At 40.9% G+C, this 23,468-nt stretch overlaps 1 protein-coding gene across 2 annotated transcripts in view; it reads left to right on the top strand.

Annotated features, from left to right (window-relative positions):
* The window catches only part of cgnl1 (cingulin-like 1), a 31,807-nt gene extending 9,119 nt beyond the window's left edge, over positions 1-22,688 (top strand). The window contains exons 6-19 of one of the 2 annotated variants that reach the window (XM_022212995.2): positions 181-317; positions 2,327-2,465; positions 2,665-2,877; positions 11,911-12,117; positions 12,247-12,351; positions 12,435-12,587; positions 13,040-13,210; positions 15,746-15,907; positions 16,083-16,172; positions 18,966-19,049; positions 19,253-19,377; positions 19,684-19,792; positions 19,926-20,089; positions 21,380-22,688. In XM_022212995.2, the coding sequence (XP_022068687.2) occupies positions 181-317; positions 2,327-2,465; positions 2,665-2,877; positions 11,911-12,117; positions 12,247-12,351; positions 12,435-12,587; positions 13,040-13,210; positions 15,746-15,907; positions 16,083-16,172; positions 18,966-19,049; positions 19,253-19,377; positions 19,684-19,792; positions 19,926-20,089; positions 21,380-21,524 (2,004 nt within the window). In that variant the 3' untranslated portion in view covers positions 21,525-22,688. The remainder of the gene's footprint in view (positions 1-180; positions 318-2,326; positions 2,466-2,664; positions 2,878-11,910; positions 12,118-12,246; positions 12,352-12,434; positions 12,588-13,039; positions 13,211-15,745; positions 15,908-16,082; positions 16,173-18,965; positions 19,050-19,252; positions 19,378-19,683; positions 19,793-19,925; positions 20,090-21,379) is intronic. The other variant, XM_022212996.2, reaches the window with a different exon arrangement.
* Positions 22,689-23,468: the final 780 nt, after the last annotated feature.

The raw sequence follows: 23,468 nt of genomic DNA, 5'->3' as shown, positions 1-23,468 counted from the left end.
TGGCCGCTCAGTGGTTTTAATGTTGTGACTGATTTAGGGCACATGCTGGTTTTCCTTGAAGTCAGGGTCTCCCTTTGCTAACAAAATTTCAAAATAATTGAAAAATTGCATATAAATCAATTCAAATGACAGATGTATTAAAATGTCAACATTAATGTATTTTATATATTTGATCACCAGAAGAACCAAGCGGACAAAAAGACAGCAGCTGGTCTAAAAGACCTGCAGCAGGAGCTCCAGCGAAGCATGGAGGAGTGCAAGCGTCTGAGGGAAAAACTAGCCAAAGCAGAGGCCGACCTCCAGACCACAGTGGAAGAGTAAGTGCAAAGTGACAGAAACAGGCGAATAATGATCAGCATAGATGACCATCTAACTCATTTATTTCCAGAATCTTGTATGGAGCTCCGGACGTCACGTGACCGTTTGTTTACGCCGCCATGTTGGCAGGAAACTCCGCTTCAAAATGAATGGCGCTGGTAGAAAATTTACGCCATCTGAGTTTACTTTTCATTTTAAATCAGACGATATTATAAAATAAACAAACAAACTGGACAAACTAAACATATCCGATCCATATCATGCCCCCGGTATCTTATTTAAGAATCTTGAGACGGTCGGAGCAGACCTTTTACCGGACCTGCGGTACCCTGACATCTACAATTACCTGATAAATTTTCCTTCATCCTACTCCGGTGAATCTCTTAACCCTTTAAGCTGCAGTCAATTCCAGCCATTTTCAGTACAAAAAAATCGCTAATATTCTATTTGTAAATAAAAATATGACGAGAAATACAGGGAATATTGGACGCGCATCGCGAGGTGCATTTCCTTGAAAACGACGTATTCGTGGATAATATGCCGACTTCAAGACATGTTTTGGAAAAAACATTTTACTGGCTTGTTTCGTCTGGATGTCCAAGGTTGGATTATGGCCGTTTTTTGTGGAACTGTCCACCATATGGTGGACTCTCTGATGTCGACGCTGAAGAACGTTTAGGAGTTAGCTGGCAGTAGTTTAAACAGCGCGCCTTCCTGCCAATATGGCGGTGTTCTGATTTCAACTGTTGCATGCCGGGATTGTGTGACGTCATCTCCCGGAGCGCTAGTGTCTGTTTTGTTTGTTTTGTTTTTTTTTGCTTTTCTTACACTTGGCTAGGACTGGGTGGCTAAAGAATGAAACAAGTTAATCTCCTTTTACTGGTAGATTCATATCAGTTTTACTGCAACTGAAACGTAGAAAGAAATTGTTCATAGATCATATTCTTGTTGGTCTGCTATTGATCACTAGTGATTAGTTGGAAAGCCTGCACTGGAGAAGCTGGGAACAAAGAAATAAAAGCAGGGACCTGCGGCACTTAATGCAATCGGATGAAGCTCCTTGTCTCAGATGAAGATCTGGTGTATCAAAAGTAAGATTCCAGCAGCAGTGTAGGATGTCTGTTGATGAAACAGCTCACACTGTTGATAGTTAGTGAAGTGGTTACCATGTCAGCTTCTGTCTTATTATAAAGCTCATTGTGTCTGCTCTGGTTTGCTAGGTTTATCTTCCACTTTTATTTTGTTGTTAGGTGACTGATTTATCAATCCCTCTGACAGCAAGAACTGCACCACTTAGTTTCTGCTCCATAATGTATGACTGAACTGAACTCACTGACAGGGTTTTGTGACTATTTGTGTTGTTTTGGGGTTCTGCATGTTTCAGATGAGAATAGTAGGAAAACTGCCAGTCTTTGAGTTATAGGTTTTTTGAGTTTTCTGCAATACTTTCTGTGGATTTCTATACTATTGAATACAGTGCTCTTTTATGTCTAACTATTTCAGTAAAATAGCCCTTATTGTGAATTACGTGTTTATTTGAATCCAAGATCGTCTCTTTTATTTCTCAATTTAATTGTGTTTTTCAGGATGAACAATATCAAACAAATTTTAGCTTTTGAGCTGAACAATGGCTGTAATTGAACCAGGGACGTTGCAGTTAGTTGGCCTGCACTGAAACCATTCAGTTACCTTTTCAGTCAATTCTTCCAACAGGAGCAGATGTTTTTTTAAATCTTCTTTGCTGTATGGTGAATTGTTTGAGGTATCTCACATCACTTATCAGCCACCCCCTCAGTGTTGTCATGTAGAACCAGTTTAGACCTTATTGGTTTTTCATCACTCAGCTGTTCGCTTTGACCTCTTTGCTCAGGAGGCCTCTCATTTGGCCCCAGCACAGGTGCTGCCATTTGTATGTGTGAATTAAAGGGCAGGTGGGCGGGTGTGTATGTGCATATGTATACAGTATGTATAGCACCTGTGCCATGTTGTGACATGTGTGGTCTGTCAGGCTTTTCCAGGTGAAGATGGAGAGGGAGCAGTACCAGACAGAGATCAGAGACCTGCAGGATCAGCTGTCAGAGATGCACGACGAGCTCGACTCAGCCAAGAAGACAACTGCTGATGGAGAGAAAGACATGATTTTGGCGGTAAAGCATAGTGGTCATTGCAGGAAACAAACAAAAAAAATCCTGTTTTGTTTTTAGCTCTGCCATTACAAACACTACAAAGTGAGAAAACTGTTTAACCAAAGATAAGGGGAAACATGAGGGTCTTGGTCTTACTAAGCAGGTCAGCTCTGAACCGTTTTTACAAAAACGGTTTCCAAATTGTCTTCTTTTTCCACAGGACATGATGCAGCTGAAGGTGGAGATGCAGGAAGTTCTCCTGGCCAAGGAGGAGCAGGAGGAGGTGTTGAGGAGGCGAGAAAGGGAGCTAACAGCTCTGAAAGGAGCATTGAAGGAGGAAGTGGCTGCTCATGATCAGGAGGTGGACAAGATGAAGGAGCAGTATGAGAAGGAGATCAGCCGACTGCAGGCATCTTTAGAGGAGACGAAGCAGGTAATCAGCCTGGACTCCCTGCATTCCTCCTCCTCATTTCCTTTCCTCTGACCCTCCCCCATTCCAGAAACAGTGAAGTGTGGAGATAAGCACAGCATTGAGGGGAAATGTATCCATGTGTATTTTAAATTGCTATATATTCGTCATCAGAAATTTATGACTTTACTTTTTTACGTTTCACATCTTTATCAAAAAATATTGAAACAGATATTAACAGTAGATTGGACACATTTGGACATATTGGAGACGAACTTGACCCTTTAAATCAGTAGGACTTTGGAAAGAAATTTGAAGGAAAATGAGGTAACAAAGCCTTGTTTCATTTGCTGTCTCCTTTGCTTACTGCTACTATTACTCCTTAGTTTATGTCAGCAAATGATAGTCTCCCAAAACATTTGATGCTTCATTAGCAGCTGTATTTATATGTTGAAAGATGACTTGGCAGCTATCACTGACTTAGCGTAAATTCTGACATCTAATTATTTTAATTCCAGTTCTGTTTGTTTAGGGGTAGATTTTAGAAGTGACAAGATAGTTTTGTGCATAGCAGTAAGGCTTGTATTTATAATCAGTGTTTCAAAGTCCCACTTTTTAATGGTGATTTGATTGCACAACCCAAACAATTTGTTGTTGGGTGTTCTTTGAAATGAAGTGGAAATTGAGCTCGTGTTGAGGTCACATTCTTTAAGAAAACGAAACAAAACATTACGTAGCAGTCACATGGAGCTCGTCAACATTTTTCATGGGAAATCTCTCTCACCAGTCAAGTGTAGAGGTGTTTTTATTTATCTTCGCTTGATCTTCTATGAAAGAAACGTGTTACTGGAAGAATGAGGTTTAGTAATACAATTTTGAGACATTTATTTGTATATGAAATTGTTGCCGTACAAGAATGTCACAATTGTAGCTTTGTAGCAAGCTTTGTCAGCATTGTTGTTGGTAAAAAACTAACTTCTGGAAAGCTGCACACATCCACATTTACAAATCTACTTGAATCGTATGTGTACTTCTCAGCGCCACGAGGAGAATCATACCAGAGATGGACGAGCCATAATTTAAATGCTAATGATTAAAAGTGTGTTTTCTTTCGAGCAAAGAGGGTTTGTCAGCTGTTTTTTCCATCTATGGAGGAAGTTGAGTAAAATAAGACGCGCAGCAGTGCTTTGCAGGAGGCGCCACACTGAGCGGATTGAAGACACATTGTTGTCAGTAGGTCGTTGTGTGACTCACGTGTGTCCTGTTTGTCTCAAAGAGTGGAAGTTGTCCTTGTTCTCGACTTCCTGCAGGACCGGTGGGGGTCCACACCGGCTCTGCAGCAAAAGTCTATGAGAACATTTCCTTTTTTGACAGAGGTACTGCTCCCCCTAGGGAGTGTGTCATCAGGGGTTTACCCTCGGGGCTTTGTAAACACTTGGCAAGATGGAGTCATTGTTTATTTCTCTTTTAAGATGCAAGAGTTCTCACTTGTTGGAGCCTTTCCTGTTTGTCCTTGAATTTATCTTTTTTTCTACGGTTAGACTTTGTGACACATTTGTAGTTACTTTGCAGAAACAGTAACTCATATTTATCCACACATTGGACTGCATTTGCATCTATCTGTGTGCAAATAGCCTTTAAGGTTTAATTAATTATCATGTAAAGGGAACATGAATGAAATCATTTACAAAAAACGCAATTTGAAAACACATGAGAGTGCATCTTCTGTATTTCTAAGTATCTCTTATTATTAGTGTAATAGAAATGCACTGTGTGATAGGCATGATTGCCAAAACCGAATTTGTGAAATAGATACCTGCCTATTTTCACATGTACTTTTGTGTCAGGGTGTCAGATGGGGAAAAAAGTGCCAGAGCGAAGTGTGCATCTCTTTATTTCCAGGCCCCGTCTCCAACGAAAGTGCCGCCTCCTTCTTTGTGCAGCCCTGACATTTTCGGTGACCAGAGCTGCCCATGCGGGCCAGAACGCTGGAAAGTGGAGCACTAAATTGCTCTGTATACTAGTTAATTGCAGTGGCAAGCCATCACTAATCTAATGAGCTGCCGTTCCTGAGTCGCGTCGTGTCCCCTCTTCTTTCTGTGCCCTGAAAGAGCGGGGGTAATTGTGGACCTTAGTCAATGATGAATGATGAGTTTGTTTCACACAATAATAGCAGCGGGGGTTGGGACATGCTGAATAAGTGGGTCAGTATGCTGTAGGAAAGGGGATGCGTGGCCGACCCCCGTGAAAGGAACGGGGGGCCTGTTTTGTGTCTTAACTTGAAAGCTGCATTGTGTTTTTGATGAGCTGAAATCTGTGGAATTTTATCTAGGCTGAAAAATCTTACTCATACTGTTTTGAGAAGATTAGACTTTGCTTATTTTATGAAGTACTACTTAGGGAGGTTCCTAATGTTCTGTAACAAAAGACATCTGCTCATTTCTGAATTGGACTTGGTCTTTTGTGTCAGCATGTGCTAGTATGTGAAAAATGCGGACAGATGAGGTGCAGTGAGCAGAGATGAGGGTTCGTTTCTAGGAATGCCAGGGTCACAGTGGAGAATGTGCACCCTGTAGACCTCCTCCTTTACTCAGCTCCAGCTCTGTTACAGTGCACCCGCTCCGACCTGCGGGAGAGGCTCAGATCTTTTCATTTATGCCTCTTCAGGGTGCTGCAGTTGCATCTCCTTCTCTGCAGTGCTCCAGAATCTCAGTGTTAGAGGCTTTAATGGGTCTCAGCCCTTGCTAACTGTAAAGACAGAGCCTTGTGCTTATCACATCATTTCCAGCTCTTGTTATGTTCCACCTGTAGCCCCAAGCCACAGTGTGTAACACAGCCACATTGTTATCACACTCTCATCTATAACCTCAATCCCAAATGCTATATGTTTTCATTTCCTAACTCCACAGTTTCCACACAAGACTCCACAGTGATCGGCCGCTCACCTAAATGCAGGTCATTTTCTGGCCTGTGCCATTCTGGAGCCTATCTTAGCCTGCTTCTCAAGTCATCTCTGCCAGTGTGTGAACTGAAGTCTCTCTGTCTGATCATCAAACTTACATAGCTCCGAGAAGAGTTCCCCCTCAGGCGTGTTTTGAAAGTAAAGGCTCCAGCATGAGTCTGTGTGTTTGATGATAGCAGTGTATTTCTCAGCATAGCTTTAGGAGTTGATTTACCAGGCGGCTGGAAAGAGGAGGAATGGGACGCACTACAGCGGGTGAGGAAGGAAATGACTATCTTGACAGAGACGGCAAGGAATTAGCAGTTTATCCTTGTTGAAATATTACTTCTTCTGGGTCTTCAAATAGCTGTGCTGATAACTTTCTAACTGATGACTTTAAGCATTCTTTAAAAACAGGAGCTAAATATCCAGCAATTCTATCAGAAAGTGTTTCGAAAAATGCTGCACAGCCACATGAGCGTCAGGCTTGTGTGGAACCAGGCAGTGGCCTGGATTTTTGTGTTTGTTTCTTTGCTTCATTGCCTGTGAGCCCAAACGTGGTGGGAGACTAATCTGCCAAAGCCTGTTGAGATGTCCGAGAACATGAAGCGAGTGGTTAAATTTCAAAACGTCCGTGTGTTTTCTTGTGACGATGTAGACGATTATTCATTCCTCACATTTCAACTGCAGGTTAGACGCCCTGCATAATGTATATTCTCAATTGCATTCTTTGCAGGTTGCTTATGCATCATTTCACATTTGGTTTAGAATCTATCAGATGTTCAGCCGTACGTCACATTTCTATTTGTGTTTAGTCACAGCATTAGAAAATTTAATCTGGATCTGTTTTGGACCATTTGTTGTCTTCTGTTTAAATTTAATGCCAGCTAGATGTGATTGTAGATTGGAGTGTGGGCAGAGGTCTCTGTGTTTACGCTGTTAGTTTTCAGACTTGAACTGCAGTGTGGGATGTGTATTTTAGGTGTTTCTTTTCACACTCACAGGTTTATTCAAACCTTCAGTTCTTTGACCTGGAAAGTGGTTCATATTTTGACCAATATGGTGATGCTTCATTTAATTGCCACTGTGAGGCTTGTAATTTAGTTTGAGCCACTCTCAAATATCATTCTCAAATTCAATAAGGCCGTGTAAGCTATGTAATTATTTTTAAGGAGTGGCTCGTCTGGTGGCGTCACGTTGCGTGATCCACTGTAGACATGAATGATTTCACAGAACTTTGCTTAATATTTTACAGAAATAGAAGTGTCAAATAAACGTATATCTTTTTTATTATCCAGAAATGCCAAAGTGGTGAACATGATCAAAGTTTGATTAAGTCTGGTTTAAGGAAACACCTGAAAACAATCTGCTGTTAGATATAACTGCTGGCTTACATGGATGGTTCTTTTAGTCTTTGGGATGTGACAAAATTTTGACAAACAGGGAATAAAACTGGGGTTTTCAAGACCCCAATAAGACTCCAGTCCAAAGTATTTCAGATTCAGTATTGCATGTTCTTTCTCTGTTGAAGGCTGGCACATTAAAATATTTTCTCGTCTTTCAATCAGACCTGTTTATATGACACGTGCAGCTGTGGTCATAGTCGACTGCAGAGAGTGATTTCAAAAAGTAAAAGAAATCAAGGGAAGGACTTAGGCTAAAAAATATTTTATAAAATTATTTCCTTAAATTCACTCTTAATTATATTTTAAATAGGACACACCAGTGTCTCTTTTGTATGGTCACAGCTTCCCTGATCCCTGTAATTCCATTATACCCCTGCAAATGTGAAGTTTGGCTTTGCACAGAGACTCTTTTAAAAGCTGCTTTCTGTTTCCATTTCTCTGAGGGCAAGACAAGATTTGATTACTCCTTTGACCAAAGGGATGCCAATGCTTCTCAGCTGTCACGTTTTAATTTCTACTTCAATACTCCCTTTCAGTCCATGACAGGCCTTCTGTTTCAGACATCCTCAGGTCTAGGTGCCTTATTTTAATGAGAGAACCTGTTGTATGTATTTGTAACACATACTTTGTGCTGGCAAAGCAAATCAAGGCACTGCCAAAGAAGTTTTTTATATTTCGTTTCCTGATATGAGGGTAGATAGTCTGATATGGGAAATTGGGACCTGTGGTCTGCATGACCTTGAACAGTTTAAGCTGTGCGTGGAATTTTAGCTTCTCCTTTGCCAAAGGCGGCAAAGGCATTTTTTATTGACACAAGACTACACTTCAGTTGTCAAAAATTGAAGGGACAAACAGGATCAGTGACTTCAGTCTGTCTCCCGCCAACCAACTAGTAAACAAGTGGCAGGCTAATGAACACAAAACGCTTGTCAGAGACTCATATTCTGTTGCTTTGTGTACTGACAGAGAATAGAAGAGTTAAAAGGCGTGTTATTGCCTTCTCTATATATTTTAGTTTTTGAAAAGCTCTAAACTCTTTGGTCAGACTGAAGCCCTGAAGGCAAAAGATGCTGACATGTTATACTGAGAAGTCAGCCTTTACACTGAGAAGCCAACTAACGACAGAGAAACGAAAGAGTTTTGGCGATTACTCCAATCCACTCTTCTTCATAGCGGAGAGGCACAGGAGCGCTGTAGATACAGAAACATTCCTACGTTGAAGCCGTAGTCATTTCTGCAGAGGTTGGCAGTGGAGTTTATTGTTTAAATTTAAAAAGTAATTACGGAATTATTTTGAAAGAGACTCGAAAGCATTTTTACTTATTTAACATACTATAACTTTAGTAAATTATCATGGCCGTTTGAAAGGTGCAATAAGTTAAAGCAAACCCTCATCAGGTATATTAACAACATCTGCACTGTTTGTCATTTTGTGTACTGTTGTGTTTTGTGAACATGTTCTTGCAGACGTGCCAGATGGTTGACTGGGGACATATGGAAAAATACCTCCAACATATTTTTCTTTAAAAAAAAAGCAGAGCACATTCAATGCGACAGCAGGAATAGAAGGGAGAGAATTGAGGAAATGTTAGCAGCTGGCAGTGTGGAAAATGTCTTAATTGGGAGAAACCACTTTTTTTTCTGACAGCAATTCTGCATGGTATTTAAAAATACTAAATCACACCTTTGCTGAAGTATGGTTTTCTCAGAGCTGCATTTGGACGTTGTTACATGTAGCTCAAATGTTTATATAATGGTGTATGTAGATAATAATGTTTACTGTGCTTTTGAATTTGAATCTGTTGCCTGATTCAGGGAGTAATCTTTAGTATGGCATTTCTAGAAGTTACTCAGAAATACAGAATGAAGGAAGGAAACTGAACGACACAGAGGTAGTTTGTGGATTTTACATGGTGGTTTGTTGCAGTGCCCAGATTCATTGGGAATAACTGAGAGAGCCAAGATTTCACCGCAGCACACGACTCAGATCATGCACTTGACTTCAGCATTCATGCTGTACTTCAAAGACTGAACAAAGTTAGTTAATGTGCAACTTTGGATAAACAGTTTGAGTACACACGAGAACCCAAGTCAAACTTTGAGTTTAGAGGGAAGAAAAAGCTTGAGCAGTATGATATTAGTGTATATTCTTCTGTGGAATTGTACTAATAGCCTGAAGCCACCTCATCTTGTCTGTGTTTTTGTGAAAGTGAAAAAGAAGTGTATTGAATAGACAAATTAAACAAATCATTGTCTAATAGCTGATAAGTTTGTTTTGTTAGCACTAATCCGTCAGTGATTGTTAGGTAAACTTTAATAAGGCTTTAATACATTTAGAGAATTATTAACTTTTTGTAGCAGTGAATCAGAAAAGAATCTGGTTAGTGAAGTGTCATGAGAAATTTCCATGAATGCCTTTCTCCCTCCATGAGTAGCATTGACACAGTAGTGATGTAATGTAATAAATGTATCAGATCAAAACACTCAAAATACATTAATGTTACCGAAGGGAAAGTATTAATGAAGATGGGTCTCGCATCACTGAGTCTAATCCTGCTTCTTCTCACGGACAGCAGCAGGGCCTCTTTCTTTCTGGCTGGGCAGCTTTGCTCATGTTTTTAACACATGTGACCCAGTGTGGGAAGTGGGACAGGAGCACAAGTGTTGGGGCTCAACTTGTTATGTTCAGCATGTTGTTAAAATGGAGCACAGACACAATCCTGACATACACTGTCAATGCTTTATTATTGTAGTGGAAGCTGTGTTTAGCCCTACATCCTGGACAACCCATTTTTATTTTCTTTTTTCTTTAGCTTTCACACTGAACACAACCTCCAATCCATAGAAGAGATTTGGCAACAAACACTTTAATATATGAGTTTTCAAAGCAGCATGAGGAAGCTGTGTGACACAACACGACATCAGATCATCAGGGCCCAAACACATGCATTTACCCAGAATCCCCCAAATTTATTTACTCAGTATAGACAGCTAAAACTTTAACAGAGTTTAGTGAGGACAACAGCTCTAACATCAGATTTTGTTGAGAGAGATGTCAGTTCAACTCGAGGGCAATTTTGGAGACTGCACTTTGTGATGCTGAGGACTTCAACTACAGTCTTTTCTGCATATGATTTTTTCTTTCTAGTTTTAGGTTATTAAAACAAAAGGCTGAATTTGTTTGTGTGCTTGCCGTCTGTTTTTCATTTTTGTTTGTTTGGCAGATCGTGACCATTGAGACAATGTTATCTCAGTACTGAGTCTGGTTCTTGCTCCTTTAACCAAACTAAATGACCCAGTGAGGCGTTGATGAGGGTGGCTCTGCAGTGACGGAGGGAACAGGTCTGACTGGTCTGCCAGCAGTGAAGCAGGGAGGCACCTGTCACCTTTCTGGTACAGGTAGTGCCTCTGTTCGTGCACAGTGACGACAAGAAAAGCTGACCAGCAAGTGCCTTGTACATTAGTCACAAAAGGGCAGTAAGGGATGAAAGATCGTAGACTATAGATTCCAGCCGAAACAAATTTTATGATTGTATGAATAAGCTACCACCGTCAAAAGGCAGAGTTTAACACAGTTTTTTGAACATTCCAGTTCTTAACATATTTCCTCATACTGATTATTACAGTGTTATTTAGCAGTAAATTGTTTGTGGTCTGGGTTATTACAGCAAACCAGTTTGTAGTTCCACAATTTGTTTTGATGATGTTTTTTTGCTGCTACCTTTTATGAGTGTGTCACCAGCTGATTTACAATTCAGTCACTTGGTTCCTTAAGGCAGAAGGGTGTGTGTGCTTTCATGCTTTTGTACACACACATGTATGTAGTGTCACACTTAGATAGCAGCAATGTATGTGATGCAAAACAATGAATAACCTGCCTGTGCAGAGAGTCAGCGTTGAACTTAATCAAACCTTTGACACATTTCCACACCTTGAGCATTTGTTTGATTTAATATTTCACCTTTCAGCTGTCATATAGTGAAACAGTAACTGTAGATTCTGCAGATGTGCTCTGTTGTTTCTCTGCATCCACAGTGGCCATGTGTGCATAACTCAGTGAACTACGATAAACCGTCAAACCAGTTTTGGGACATTCCACCTTGCTGCCACAGAAATCTTGTTGCCAAGTAACTTTCTGCAAACCTGTTGCCTACTGATGCTGTAATTCACCAGAAGGGGGTCATTGCTACTGAAACATCCTCCTTGTCGTGTGCTTCTTGTCAGTTGTCATTTTCCATCTCTGTTGTTTCTCTCCTGCTTGGCGTTTGGCATTGAAACGTCAGCATTTTGGCAGACTTTTCATTCACAGACTCACAGGACTGTCCATTAACTCTGCCACTGACCTGCCACAGGTGCAGACTAACACCGTTTAACAACCTGTAATAATATCTAAATATTTCAGAATAAGTAGTGGTCACAGTACCACATGAGACTAGCAGGTCAGCCTTGATATCAATCAACAGACACTAATGAAAGCTCAGATTTAGTTGCCTTCAATTGTGGTTTATTATGAAGTGTGAGAGAATTACAGGAAGGCATTGTTGTTCTGTGTGTCCACAGCAACAAAGGTTCAGTGAGAAACTGAGCCCTACAAATAGCTTTTGTTATATGAGGCGTTTGAGATGGTCTCAAATGTTCCATCATGCATCACTGTGTCACAGACTCCTGCTTCCTTTGAACTGAAGCCTCGTGTCTTGTTCTGATCTGCAGAGTGGCGCAGCAGTGGTCCGAGAGAAGGCTGAAGTGGAGGCAGCCAAGGGAGCAGCGGAGGGCCAAGCGGGGCGGCTGACTAAAGAAGCTGAGCGGCTGCGCAGGAGGGCACAAGAGCTGGAAAATGAAGTGGCCAAACTCAACCGAATCATCGATGAGGCCAAGCTACAGGAGAGCAGACTGGGAGATAAAGCTGGCCGACTTGAGGTGAGGAGCCAAAAAGTACAAAGACTGCATTAGTCACAGAACTGCCACTGATGCAAGTTTTATTTTATTGTTGCCACTTTGGCATTACACCATATTAAAGTATTCTGTGTCGCAATGTCTACTCTACAGAGAGAGAAAAAACAGCTCGATGAGTCTTTGGCTGAAATTAAAGAGCAAGAAGAGGAGATGTCTCGTGCCAACCGAGCACTGACCATCCGGCTGGAGGATGTGCAGGTAAGATTAGCAGCACTGCTCTCCGCTGCATGTAGAGAAATGACCACACAGTCTGAAACCCTTATTTCTGTATACTTCTGCAGAGGAACTTGACCAAACTGAGCAGCGACCACAAGGAGTTGGAGGAGAGGTTGCAGGAGGAGAAGACTCAGAAGGAGCAGTTCAAGAACATGAAGAATGACATAGAGGATGAGAGGAGGCTGCTGGACCGTACAGTGGAGAAACTTCAGAAAGAGGTGAGTATACTTTAGCACAGCAACATCCATCCCAGTAATAATCACTTAATTAGAGCTTATCTCAGATGGTTGTCTTCAAGTTTGGGTCTGTTTCCAAGTTGCAAAGCAAAGTCATAGTCAATCTTAGGTTCAAATACATTTTGTGGCCAAACATCATCTTTTGTTAAGCAAAGAATTGAGTTCTTAAATATTATATTCTCCAATGAGTGCAGAACCAAGTGCTTAAGATGAAAAAATGGTTACAGAAAAGAAAAACATTTTCAGACTAAAGAATCTTCATCAAATAATCAAAGTAAGATTCAGATTATAATGTGTACTTCAAAAGGATTCCAGCTTGATATTTAAAGTTGATGCAGCATTTAGGCTTAATAAAATACCTTCAAACCAAATCTGAGCCACGTCATTATTATCATTTTCATTCTATTGCCTTGTCTGTCTCTCCCACTGGACAGATGAATGATATTGTGGATGCGTCGCAGTCGTCTACTCTGGAGCTGCAACAGCAGATTGATATTTATAAGGAGAAGAACCGTCGGGAGCTGACGGAGCTGCAAAGGCTCCTGAAGGAGCGAGGGCAGGAGCTGGAGAAGTACCTGCTGACTACCAAAACCCTGCAAGAAGAGGTAACAAGAACTATGGCAGCGTCTTTTGGCGTAATGGGTACTCAGAGAGGACCACAGATTTGGAGGCTGACGTGGATTTCAGGGAGAGTGGTCAGATCAAGACCATCATTAGTCAGGCCAACTTATCCCTCCCATGCAGAGCAGCAGACGATGAGCCATTGTTCTGATTTGACCAGTTTGAACCCTTCCACCAACCTCATTCTCTTCTTTCAGAGAGCGATGTCATCACTTTGGTATTTCTGCTCCCTGCTGCCCTTTCAAACCCTAAGCATTGTGATTAACATTAAAGTGAAGGAATGTAGCCCAGTCAAGTCAAAGAAAGCCTCTGCTCTTTATTTAAATTAATGTTTGCGATCATTGTTATGGTTAGAAGAGAAATGCATTGCTTTCCGCTGCATTCCCCTTGATGTATGCTTGTAACACCATAATAGTAAAACTTAACGTGTGACCCCTCTGCATAGTTTTCAGTCAAGCAGTCTGTCTTTGTCAGCACTTTGGAATGTGGAGAGTGTTTTTGTTGAAAGTACGAATAGATGGATGTGAATAATTCACATTAGAATGTAGGTGGCTTGTGTTGTTTTATTTCTATATCAAACATTTATTTAAGGAGGTTGGGTGGTTGACATTGTCTTTATGGTGACCACACAAACAGTTTTGTAGCCAAGTAAAAGCAAAAGAACTTCAGGACGATGTGAGATGTAATGTTGCATATCCAGAAAAATAGGAAAAAGCATCAAGGGAGTAATGCAGACAACGGTACATAAAACATCTTCTCCTCTGGCATCCATCTGCAGTTTTGTGAGACTTATCCACTTTGTGTAAAGGTCCTAAGATAATTGATTAAAATGCTTCTGTGGCAGTTGTATATATTGCTGTTTTCCAAAGCATTTGAGAAAGTATGAATCTGACGCTCTCCGTTTCGGTGAATTTATATGTTCTGAGATTTAAAGTGGCTAAGTAACAAAAAGACAGATAAGAGCAGCAGCAGTCCCTTTGATTGTTTGTGTCGTGTGCACAAAGGGAGAAGCAATACTCATAACTCTTTATTGCATGGCGAGGCAAAAGTTATTAAAGCTAATGTGCCAATGACGGAAGAGAAGAGGATGACTGTAAGCAAGGCGATGGAGACGATGCAGATTTCACAAACATAAAGAGAGGGGTTTGCTAATGTTTTACGGGGAAGGAAATGCATTAAACGTGTTTGTTAGACCTTAAGGATACACAGTGCACTATAAATGTAACCCTGTAAACAAAGCTGTGTCTGTTTATAATGAAAGCTCTGCTGGGTACCTTTTAACAGAGGCAGGCTGTGCTGGGATTTTCAGTCTAAGAGGCCTCCTTGCAAAGAAAAAAAGAACACTGACCATCCCTTCTGTGGGAGGAACTATTCTCTGGATACTGGAGTTATTAGTTGCAGACTTCATTTCTCATGCATAACATGCTGTCACACAGTTTTGCTGATTTGCTGATCTGGATGTTCCAGATACGGCCTTTTATGTCATGTGATAGTAAGTTTAGTTCATATGTCAGGATGAGGTCAGTGTCCAGGTTCTTCCTTTTTTCTGTCTACATCCACGCTGATGTATCTTTGTCCAGCTGGCTGACAGGAAGAGGAGGATGTCAGTGCTGTGATATCATTGTTGTGAAAGCTGTGTTGACTGATTCACATCCTCCTCCTCCACCTCTCCCGAGAAACCGATTGCTCTGGACCGAGCCAGTGAATCCACTTTTCCAGCTGCTCTCCAATGTCCTGTCAGTCTCCACCCATGTGAACTTGGCAGATCATTACTGAACTACAAGTTTAGGCTTTGTCTCTCTTTGTTTCCTTATAACGTCTAATGGATTTAAATCTCTTTTTAAGGATGATTTGACCTTGCAGGCTGCATAAAGGGAGATTTTTCACTTCCCACGTCTAATGCATAAATTCATTAAGACTGTAATTTCCAAACTTGCTTATAGCTGTTCATGTCCTGAGAGAGGACGCACAATTATCCAGTTATACTTATTACAATGCCATGCTTTAAATGAAGTCCTAAATATTTACATGATGAAATATGTAGCAATTCTGCAGTAATGGCCAAATATTTGTTGTGGGTGAGAAATGAGGGCAGATGATGAATTTCCATTGTTTTAGCATTAAGCAGTGGGGGCAGTTTTCCAGCTGTGGGGGGCTCTGCTTCTGAGGGAAACACTAGCTGTGCTGAATTCATTAGTCACTCAGGGGAACTATATAATATTTTCTCTAAGCACCAACTAAATTGTTGGTCGTTGCCACAGCAACAATACTTGATAAGAATCAAGGTGACATATCAAACAAGGAGATGAACTTTCAACAGGAGGGCTCGGGTTAATCTGCACTTAGTGCAGAAGTATTTACAACCTGCTGAGGGTCCTTTAATGAGACACTGAACCCATACTAGACCAGCCTCATTGCTTAGGAACCAGAGTGAAAACATTCTCTGTAGACCAAGTATGTGTATAGGACAAAATTGGTATTTTTAAGGTGTTAAAGCAAATGAATACATTATGTTGTAGTTGTCACACCGGGAAGAGGACCTGCGTCAGTGTCAGAGGGAACGAGACGAGGCAGTGCTCAGGGAAAAGACGCTGGAGAAAAAGGTCCATGATCTGGAAGTGGAGGCTGAGACAAACTCCCACGCTAAAGAGGACAAATCCCGTCACATCAGGCTCATGGAGGTACATAACGATGCCAAGTAAAGCCCTGCTGACAAAGGCTTGGTCTTTAGCAGACTGTATAATGTCAAAAGACACTTGGATGCTTCAAAAGACCACACTTTTTCAAAACCAAAGCCGGATTTTCATAGAGAGCAGAGATGGCAACACTGAATGACTGTACGGCTTCATTTTGCAGGAGAGGATTGCTCAGCTGGAGTTAAATCTTGACGAGGAGCGTCAGAGCGGAGACCAGCTGATGGACAGGATAGACCGAGGACGAGAGCAGGTACAACACACACACACTCAGCACATTCTCGTTATCAGTGCTCACCTGTGTCAGTGACCTGCTGTCCATGCTCACACAGACATGTCTGTTCCATTTCAGTCTGTAAATGATATCCAGATCTCCTGTTGCTTTGTCTTCCACCTCTAACATCACAACTGCAACTACTAATCTCTAAATTAAATGAACATGTGACCTCCATGTAACAGTTCCAGGTCTGAAATGTGCCCTGACAGAGTAAATGCACGGTGTTCTTGTGCAGGTTGGAGGATTATATCGGTGCATGTGTGCAGTCTGTGTCCTTATATGTAATATCCACACTCCAGAATTCTCCGTTTATTTGTGGTTTAAATGAAGTGGACAGGTTATTGCTTTGTAAGATGATCTTGCATAATCATTCAGGTTGGCTGCTTGCCAGCATGGTCTGAGAGTGTCTATCCAATTTTCATGCATCAGTCACAAAAGGCCCTTCTTAATGCACCGCCTGAGCCAAAATATGCAAGCTGCCAAATGTCTCAAGTTTTCAGGTTGTGGAGTTCACTTGGAAATTACATTCAGTAACTCCAGCTAGAGAACAACTCGAATTCTTGTGCTCGAGGTCAGTTTTTATATCCTTGCAAGCAAATGCTCCAGTTTTCCTTCCTCTGTGATAAAGCTGCTGACGGAGGCACTGTGAAGTAAGATTTAGATAAAGTACATGTGCTTTAAGAACTGTTGTTTGTTCACAGGAGAAATCTCACTAATCAGTGGAAGGAAGTTGGCTCTGGAGTTTTTGAAGTAACACTACTTTATTGTAACCCTTATAGTTTTATGCTAATGTGTACATCTTGTGTAGTGTATAGAGTTCAGTGTCAGAGTTTCTTTGGCAGCTCTTTAATCTTAGAAGACTGTGAGATCCAAAGAAAGGCTCGTAGGATGGGCCTTTGTCACAAGTCTTGGTCTGAAACTGACACCAACTCAATAGTTGTGACCAAAATTTTAAATAAAGTGTGTAGCAGCATCAAGAGAACCTTAGTGTGGTTGAGTAGAGTATTTAAATCGCCTTAAATGGTTTCCCTTTTAAAAAATTCCTGGCAGAGAGAAGAGAGTGGCATTGTGACAAAGTGGCATTGGTTCAGCATGAGGCTGAGGTCGGTTGTCAAGGCAACACCCGAGCTTTGTGCGGCAAGAGTGGAGTAGGTTGAGTGCAAGTGGTGTGTGTCTGTGAGTGTGCACACGCCTGCATACGTGTGTGTGTGTGTGTGTGGACGAGGAGGGATGTATGGCTATGGGGTGGAGGGTTGGTGGGGCTTCAGCGGAGGCAGCAGGAAGAACACCTGCGTCTCTCCTGGCACCAGGTGCTCCTCTCCTGTCTAAATGAGAGTAATCTCCCCTCTCCTCTCCTGCCGTCTCTCACAAAGCAGATTAGTTTCGCTGTATGTTCCAGTCTGCTGATTCAGCTCCCTCAAGCACTGTGCTGGGTGTACCAGTTATAGGGGCCATCGTTCATCAGAGCAGCCCACTGTCACCCACTAATTGGCATAAAATATCACCAATTCTAAGCTCCTCTCACAGAGAAAGAACCATCACTGCTGTATCGATTAGTTTTCATTCTCTCTCCTTTTGAACTAGGCTATCACCAAACAGTCATGCAGTCAGGCCTCTCAGTTGATCTGATGTGCTGTGAGTCGATGTGCGACAACATCAGTATTAACGGAATAGTTTGACATTTTGGGAGTTTGCTTTTTTCTTGGGAGTTAGATGGAATGACCTATACCACTATCACAACTGTTAACTTCAAGGCTATCAGGCGGTCATCTTATCAGCCTGACTGATGTATTAGTTGGCCGGTATTTTCAGCTGATATTGGCCTGCCACAGATACACCGGTAATGTACATCAGACGGTCTTTTTACAGAATATAGTGCAGGAAAAGATGCTTTGGGTAATTTAGAAATGGTGTCAACACATAGCAGCTCCGACTCCATTGTTTACAAAACCTCTCTGCACTGTCTGCAGCACATGTAGCAAAGAGTGGAGAGTTCACGTTTGTCTTTTTAGGTGGTTTGTGAAATACATAATGCCCCTGGGATTTTTTTTGTTTCAATATAACTCCATCATATTGGCCAATATGTCACTGTTAGAATTGCTTACTACCTAAAGTTTCAGCCTAAAAATCCAGTATCAGTCGGATTCTACTTCCTATAAATACAGGATACAGTGAAAAAAACTAACTCCGTAAGCAAATATGCTTCAAACATCTCTATGATTGGCTATAAACACATTTGTATATAGCCACAACTTGTCATTATCACATTTTTAAGGATGCATAAAGTTTTAGAGACAGAGTTGGATGTCTTTTACCTCTAGACAGAACCAGTCTAGTTGTTTCCACCTATTTCCATTTTTTTGTTAAGCTAAGGTAACAGGCTGCTTGTTGTAGTTTTGTATTTATGTGTCAAACACCTACACCTGTGTTAAATACTAATCATTTATATGCTATCTACAACTGCATATTCTTCATAGAGACTACTGTGTTAGATTTTTGTTTGGTTTTGTTTCTTTGTGTTGCAACCTGCTTACACTGAGAGTTGACATGACAATCATAACCGAAGCCGGAATGCAGCCGAGCAAGAAAATCCAGCTCGCCAATTAACCCGGGCTCTTCCAGCATGAACTCCTCTATTGTTTAGCATTTTGACTCACAGGCCGCCGCGGTGGTTTCTGTTGTGAGCGAGACTCAGACGGCATCCGATGATAATTGTTGTCAGACTGTGTGGGACTGTAGCGGTGACAGTGTCTGGACTCGGCTTGACAGGTGGAGCAGATGAGAAATGAACTCCTGCAGGAGAGGGCTAGCAGACAGGACCTGGAGTGTGACAAGATGGCTCTGGAGAGACAGGTACACACTCTCCTGTCTGGAGGATACCAGCTACACACAGCGTTAAAACACAAACTCATTTCATTCACATTTTCATCACTTTCATTCTTATGTATCCATTCTGTAATTAGTGCATCGTGTTAATCTCTGCTCACAAATATGATTACGGCATAAATGTACATTTGTAAAGCACCTAAATGCATCTCTCTCCCTGCCACCTCTAGACTAAAGATCTGAAGACCAGAGTAGCTCATTTAGAAGGTTCCCAGAAGTCCAACAAAGAGGGCTTGGTATCTCAGCTGGAAAATCGCATACAGGAGCTGGAGGAGAGGCTGGAGGGGGAGGAAAGGTGAGACAAAGGCTCCGACTGGGAATAGGGAAGGGTGCTGTGGTTAAGGTGATGGAAGAGAAAGGATTTATGGGGGAGGCTGACTGGAAAGTAGAGAGTTTGATTAGGTTGGGGATGGCGGAGAGTTTATACTTGGACACTGATGGATTTAGGATACAAAGTGGGAGCTTACACTGGAGCAGAGGTACTCAAGGTAATCAAACCCAGCAGAAAATCTGAGCAGCTCTTAATTCTTTGAGTTCTAAAGTGTCAGAATTATGTGCTGCGTTTTCTGTGTGATGATGTATTACGCTGCATGTGTCTCAGGGAGCGGGCCAACCTGCAGCTGGCAAACCGCAGGCTGGAGAGAAAGGTTAAAGAGATGATGATGCAAGTTGAAGAAGAACATCACTCAATGCAAGATCAAAAGGACCAAGTATGCAACACACACTCATTTTCACACTTTAACTCAATTTACATACAGACCGTGAATTAAAGGAACAGCAGACATCTGCGTGTCAGCGCTTGTTGAACCCTTTTAACTCTGGGGTTCGTGTTTCTTCTTGAAGTTGAATCTGCGCCTAAAAGCCTTGAAGAGGCAGATGGATGAGGCAGAGGAGGAGATCGATCGACTGGAGCACGGAAAGAAGAAGCTGCAGAGAGACCTGGATGAGCAACAGGAGGTCAACGAGCAGCTCCAGAGTCAGCTCAAAGCTCTGCGGAGTGAGATGAGGTAAACAAACGAACCGGCGAACAAGGCAGTGCTTTAAAGGAAGAAATCAAACACAAGCATTCTCAGTTTCTCAGCTGTTGTAATAAAAATAATGCTAATAGCAATAATGGTAATAATAACAATAATACAATGGTCCCTCGCCATATCGCAATTCGCTCTTCACCGTCTCACTATATGGCGGATTTTTCAATCGCTTTTGATGTTGCAGAATTTTCACGATATTGCAGGATTTTGTGGCATATAGGTGTTTTATACATTTGTCATTGTGGTGAGCTGCGTTGAAGAACGATGCTGGAGAAAGGATACTTTTATGCCCTCTGCAACTGAGAAATGCTCTTATTTTGACACACAGAGCGCAACACTACAGAAAATGTAGCAGGAAGTGACCAAACACACTCAGGCCTGACAACATAACACTGAAACAAACTAACTAGGCTGACTAAGCCACAAAAGCATAATTAACACTGACATAAACCACAATAATGACATTTAAACCCCCAACTCCCCGAACTCCCATGGTGCTTTGCAGCACAACAGTTCAGTCATAGCGACCGGCTTTGAGATCGCTACATCATTTTAATTATTTTTGTGGTAAAACAAGCATTTTATAGCCCAAAACATGAAAACAATATAAAAATATATTTAAAAAAATAATTAAACCATATTAAAGGAATATTTAACTGAAATAAAATGCATAGCAGACAGTGCTGGGCTCTGATTGGCTCAGCTATCATAGCATCAGTCTCCTCTGTCTCCTGCATGTAGCAGCATTCAGCATCTCACCTTATCCACTCCACATAGACGTCTGATCGCTGCTCATAGTTTTGCTCTGCAGTGTTATCCAGTGTGTGGGGAGGGTTTATAAAGCCTTAAAATACAACCCCAGCAATAGACAAGAGACCACTGTTATATTAATAATGATAATAATAGTACATAACTATGTATAGCAACTTTTGAAAACAAACTTATGAAGTGCCTTACAATTCAATATGATAAATTAGAAAACAAATAGAACAGATAAATAAGGTCACTACGAGTCAAGATTACGTTTTTATGCAGCTCATCTAAGTGTTTTCCAGTGAAAAGGATAATGAATGTCATGATGAAAGTCACATAACAAGGCCAAGCATTGCTGCTAAAACCCTTTACATCAGTAACTTGCCCGACTAATATAAACACTGTGGCTAAAACCCTGTAGTGTTGTTATTTTCACAGATAGACCTGCCTGCTTTATTTTTTGTTTTTGTTTTTTTCAAATATACATATAAAATACAGTTTTTCCTCATCCAGGCGTAAGAACACTTCTGCCCCGCTGCTCAACAACCTGGATGACGACGACGACATCAGCACCGACGGGGAAACGTACTTCAGCTCCTCCTCGGGCTACAAACGCTCCTCAAGTCAGGACAACATCTTGTCGACCTTCACTTTATAAACAAACTCTGACGTCGGGAATAAAGCTGCTTTACTCGCATCACTGTTGGACCAAACGGCTGGAGATCCGTGCCATGTGCTTCTGTAGATATTACACTGAACCGTCTGCGTGGATTTTAAGAGACTTTGCCACTAAGCGAGATAAATTGAATTATTTTTTGTGAAAATCCTCACCTCACCAGAGTTCATTTAATTCTCGGTGCCGTCTCAATGTCTGTAAATTCACTCAGTATTATTTGAGCAGCTCTTTGATTAATGGGTGAAATCATTGGAGTTTTCGTTCTGTCCCGTAGAAATCACATGTATATACTCTTTAATTTTGACATTCCCACATGAAGCCTGCATTCCGACCTCGTTAGTTCTACTAATGAATTACACATGCTTGTCAATGATTATTCTAGCTTTAGCAAACTTGAAGACTGTCTTTAATGCACTGTAAACCAACGCACCCAGTACTGCCTTGAAGTTATGACCACTTACTTTTTTATGCCTATCACATGTTAAATTTACAAACAGTATCTGAATATAAATTTGTATCATCCAAATAAATAAACTATATTTGCTTTTTTTTTTATGAATGAAAATCAAATCCGAATATATGAAGCGAGTTGTGCCAGGATGTTTTTTTTTATTTATTCGTTTATGGGTTTTTTAGGGAACAATAAATGAGGGAATTTGTACACAGCAATTTTTATACAGTTTTATATCATTTGATGACTAATAACATGAGATCAATACACTTGTAGCATCATTCATCACACAGGTTACTTCTGTTATCACTTCATCATCTCAGATTCAGATTTTATGCAGTTATAATGACACTGCAAATATTTAAACCATTCAGTTGCTTCTGACAGTTTTATACACTTTGATTTTGCTTCTCTCTCGGGTTTTTCTCTCCTAACTGGGGCCTGAGTGTGGTTTCAGTCTGACTGTTTAACCTCATATGTGTGTATCTGAATTAAAGCCTCAGATTGTCCTTGAACTGAACGAGGAACTTTCCTGACATAAACTGACAATCATTGTTCTGCTACACTGTGATGTTTTGCACTGTGTGTTGACTGAGAGTGGACCCAGACTAATTCCTGCCGCTACCTCTCTGTACACAACTGTATGTTTATAAATCCTGCTGAGACTAAAATAAAAGTAATTTCAGTTACTCTCACCTCCCTCCTGCTTGGTGAATAAATAGACACATTTTAAACATAAAAACACTGTTTATACTCATTTGTGTTTTCATTTTAAGTACGTCCCTCAAGTCAAGTATTAATAGTATAATGTGAGTTTTGTGGAGCTGATTACATTTCATGCATCATGATTTTAAGAATTAACAGCACACAAGATTTCAGTCATATATTCACATAAATACTCTGCTACAAAATCTGATGTGCTTCACTTGAGTCTTCTCCTTTTTGTGACACTTCTACTTCCTGTACTTTAGAACTCCTTTATAAAATCAAGGTGTTTGCACACAAAGAAAACGAATAACTTTCATTTTAAATAAGTTTAGAGCACTCGTTATGACATTTTGAATTTTTGTGTTTTTTTATAATTTATAAAAACCAAACAATTCAGAAACTGATGGAGAAAATCATCCGCAGACGAGCCCGTTATAAATTAAATAATTTGTTTCTACAACAATAAATCCTGCTTTTATGTTAATGCATCAGTAATTATAATCAAATAGTTTAATATTTAGTAGTTGAACTGTCACAGGAGACATGGTTATGCGTTTCATTTTAATACTTTAAGTACATTTTTGTGTTAACACTTCCATACTTTCATTGTGCTACCATTTTTGATGCAGGGCTTTTACTTGTAACGAAGTACTCTTACAGTATGGAGTTTGGTATTGGGGTGTAAATATTTTCTCCAATATTTAAGGTTACCACAGATATACGTTCCTGTGTTCTAGTGGCAAACATTCAGTATTCTGCTCAGTGAA

This window comes from Acanthochromis polyacanthus, chromosome 2, assembly GCF_021347895.1.
Source record: "Acanthochromis polyacanthus isolate Apoly-LR-REF ecotype Palm Island chromosome 2, KAUST_Apoly_ChrSc, whole genome shotgun sequence".
Lineage (NCBI taxonomy): Eukaryota > Metazoa > Chordata > Actinopteri > Pomacentridae > Acanthochromis > Acanthochromis polyacanthus.
Note: the sequence above shows the minus strand (reverse complement) of the source record. Positions and strands in the feature narration are given on the sequence as shown.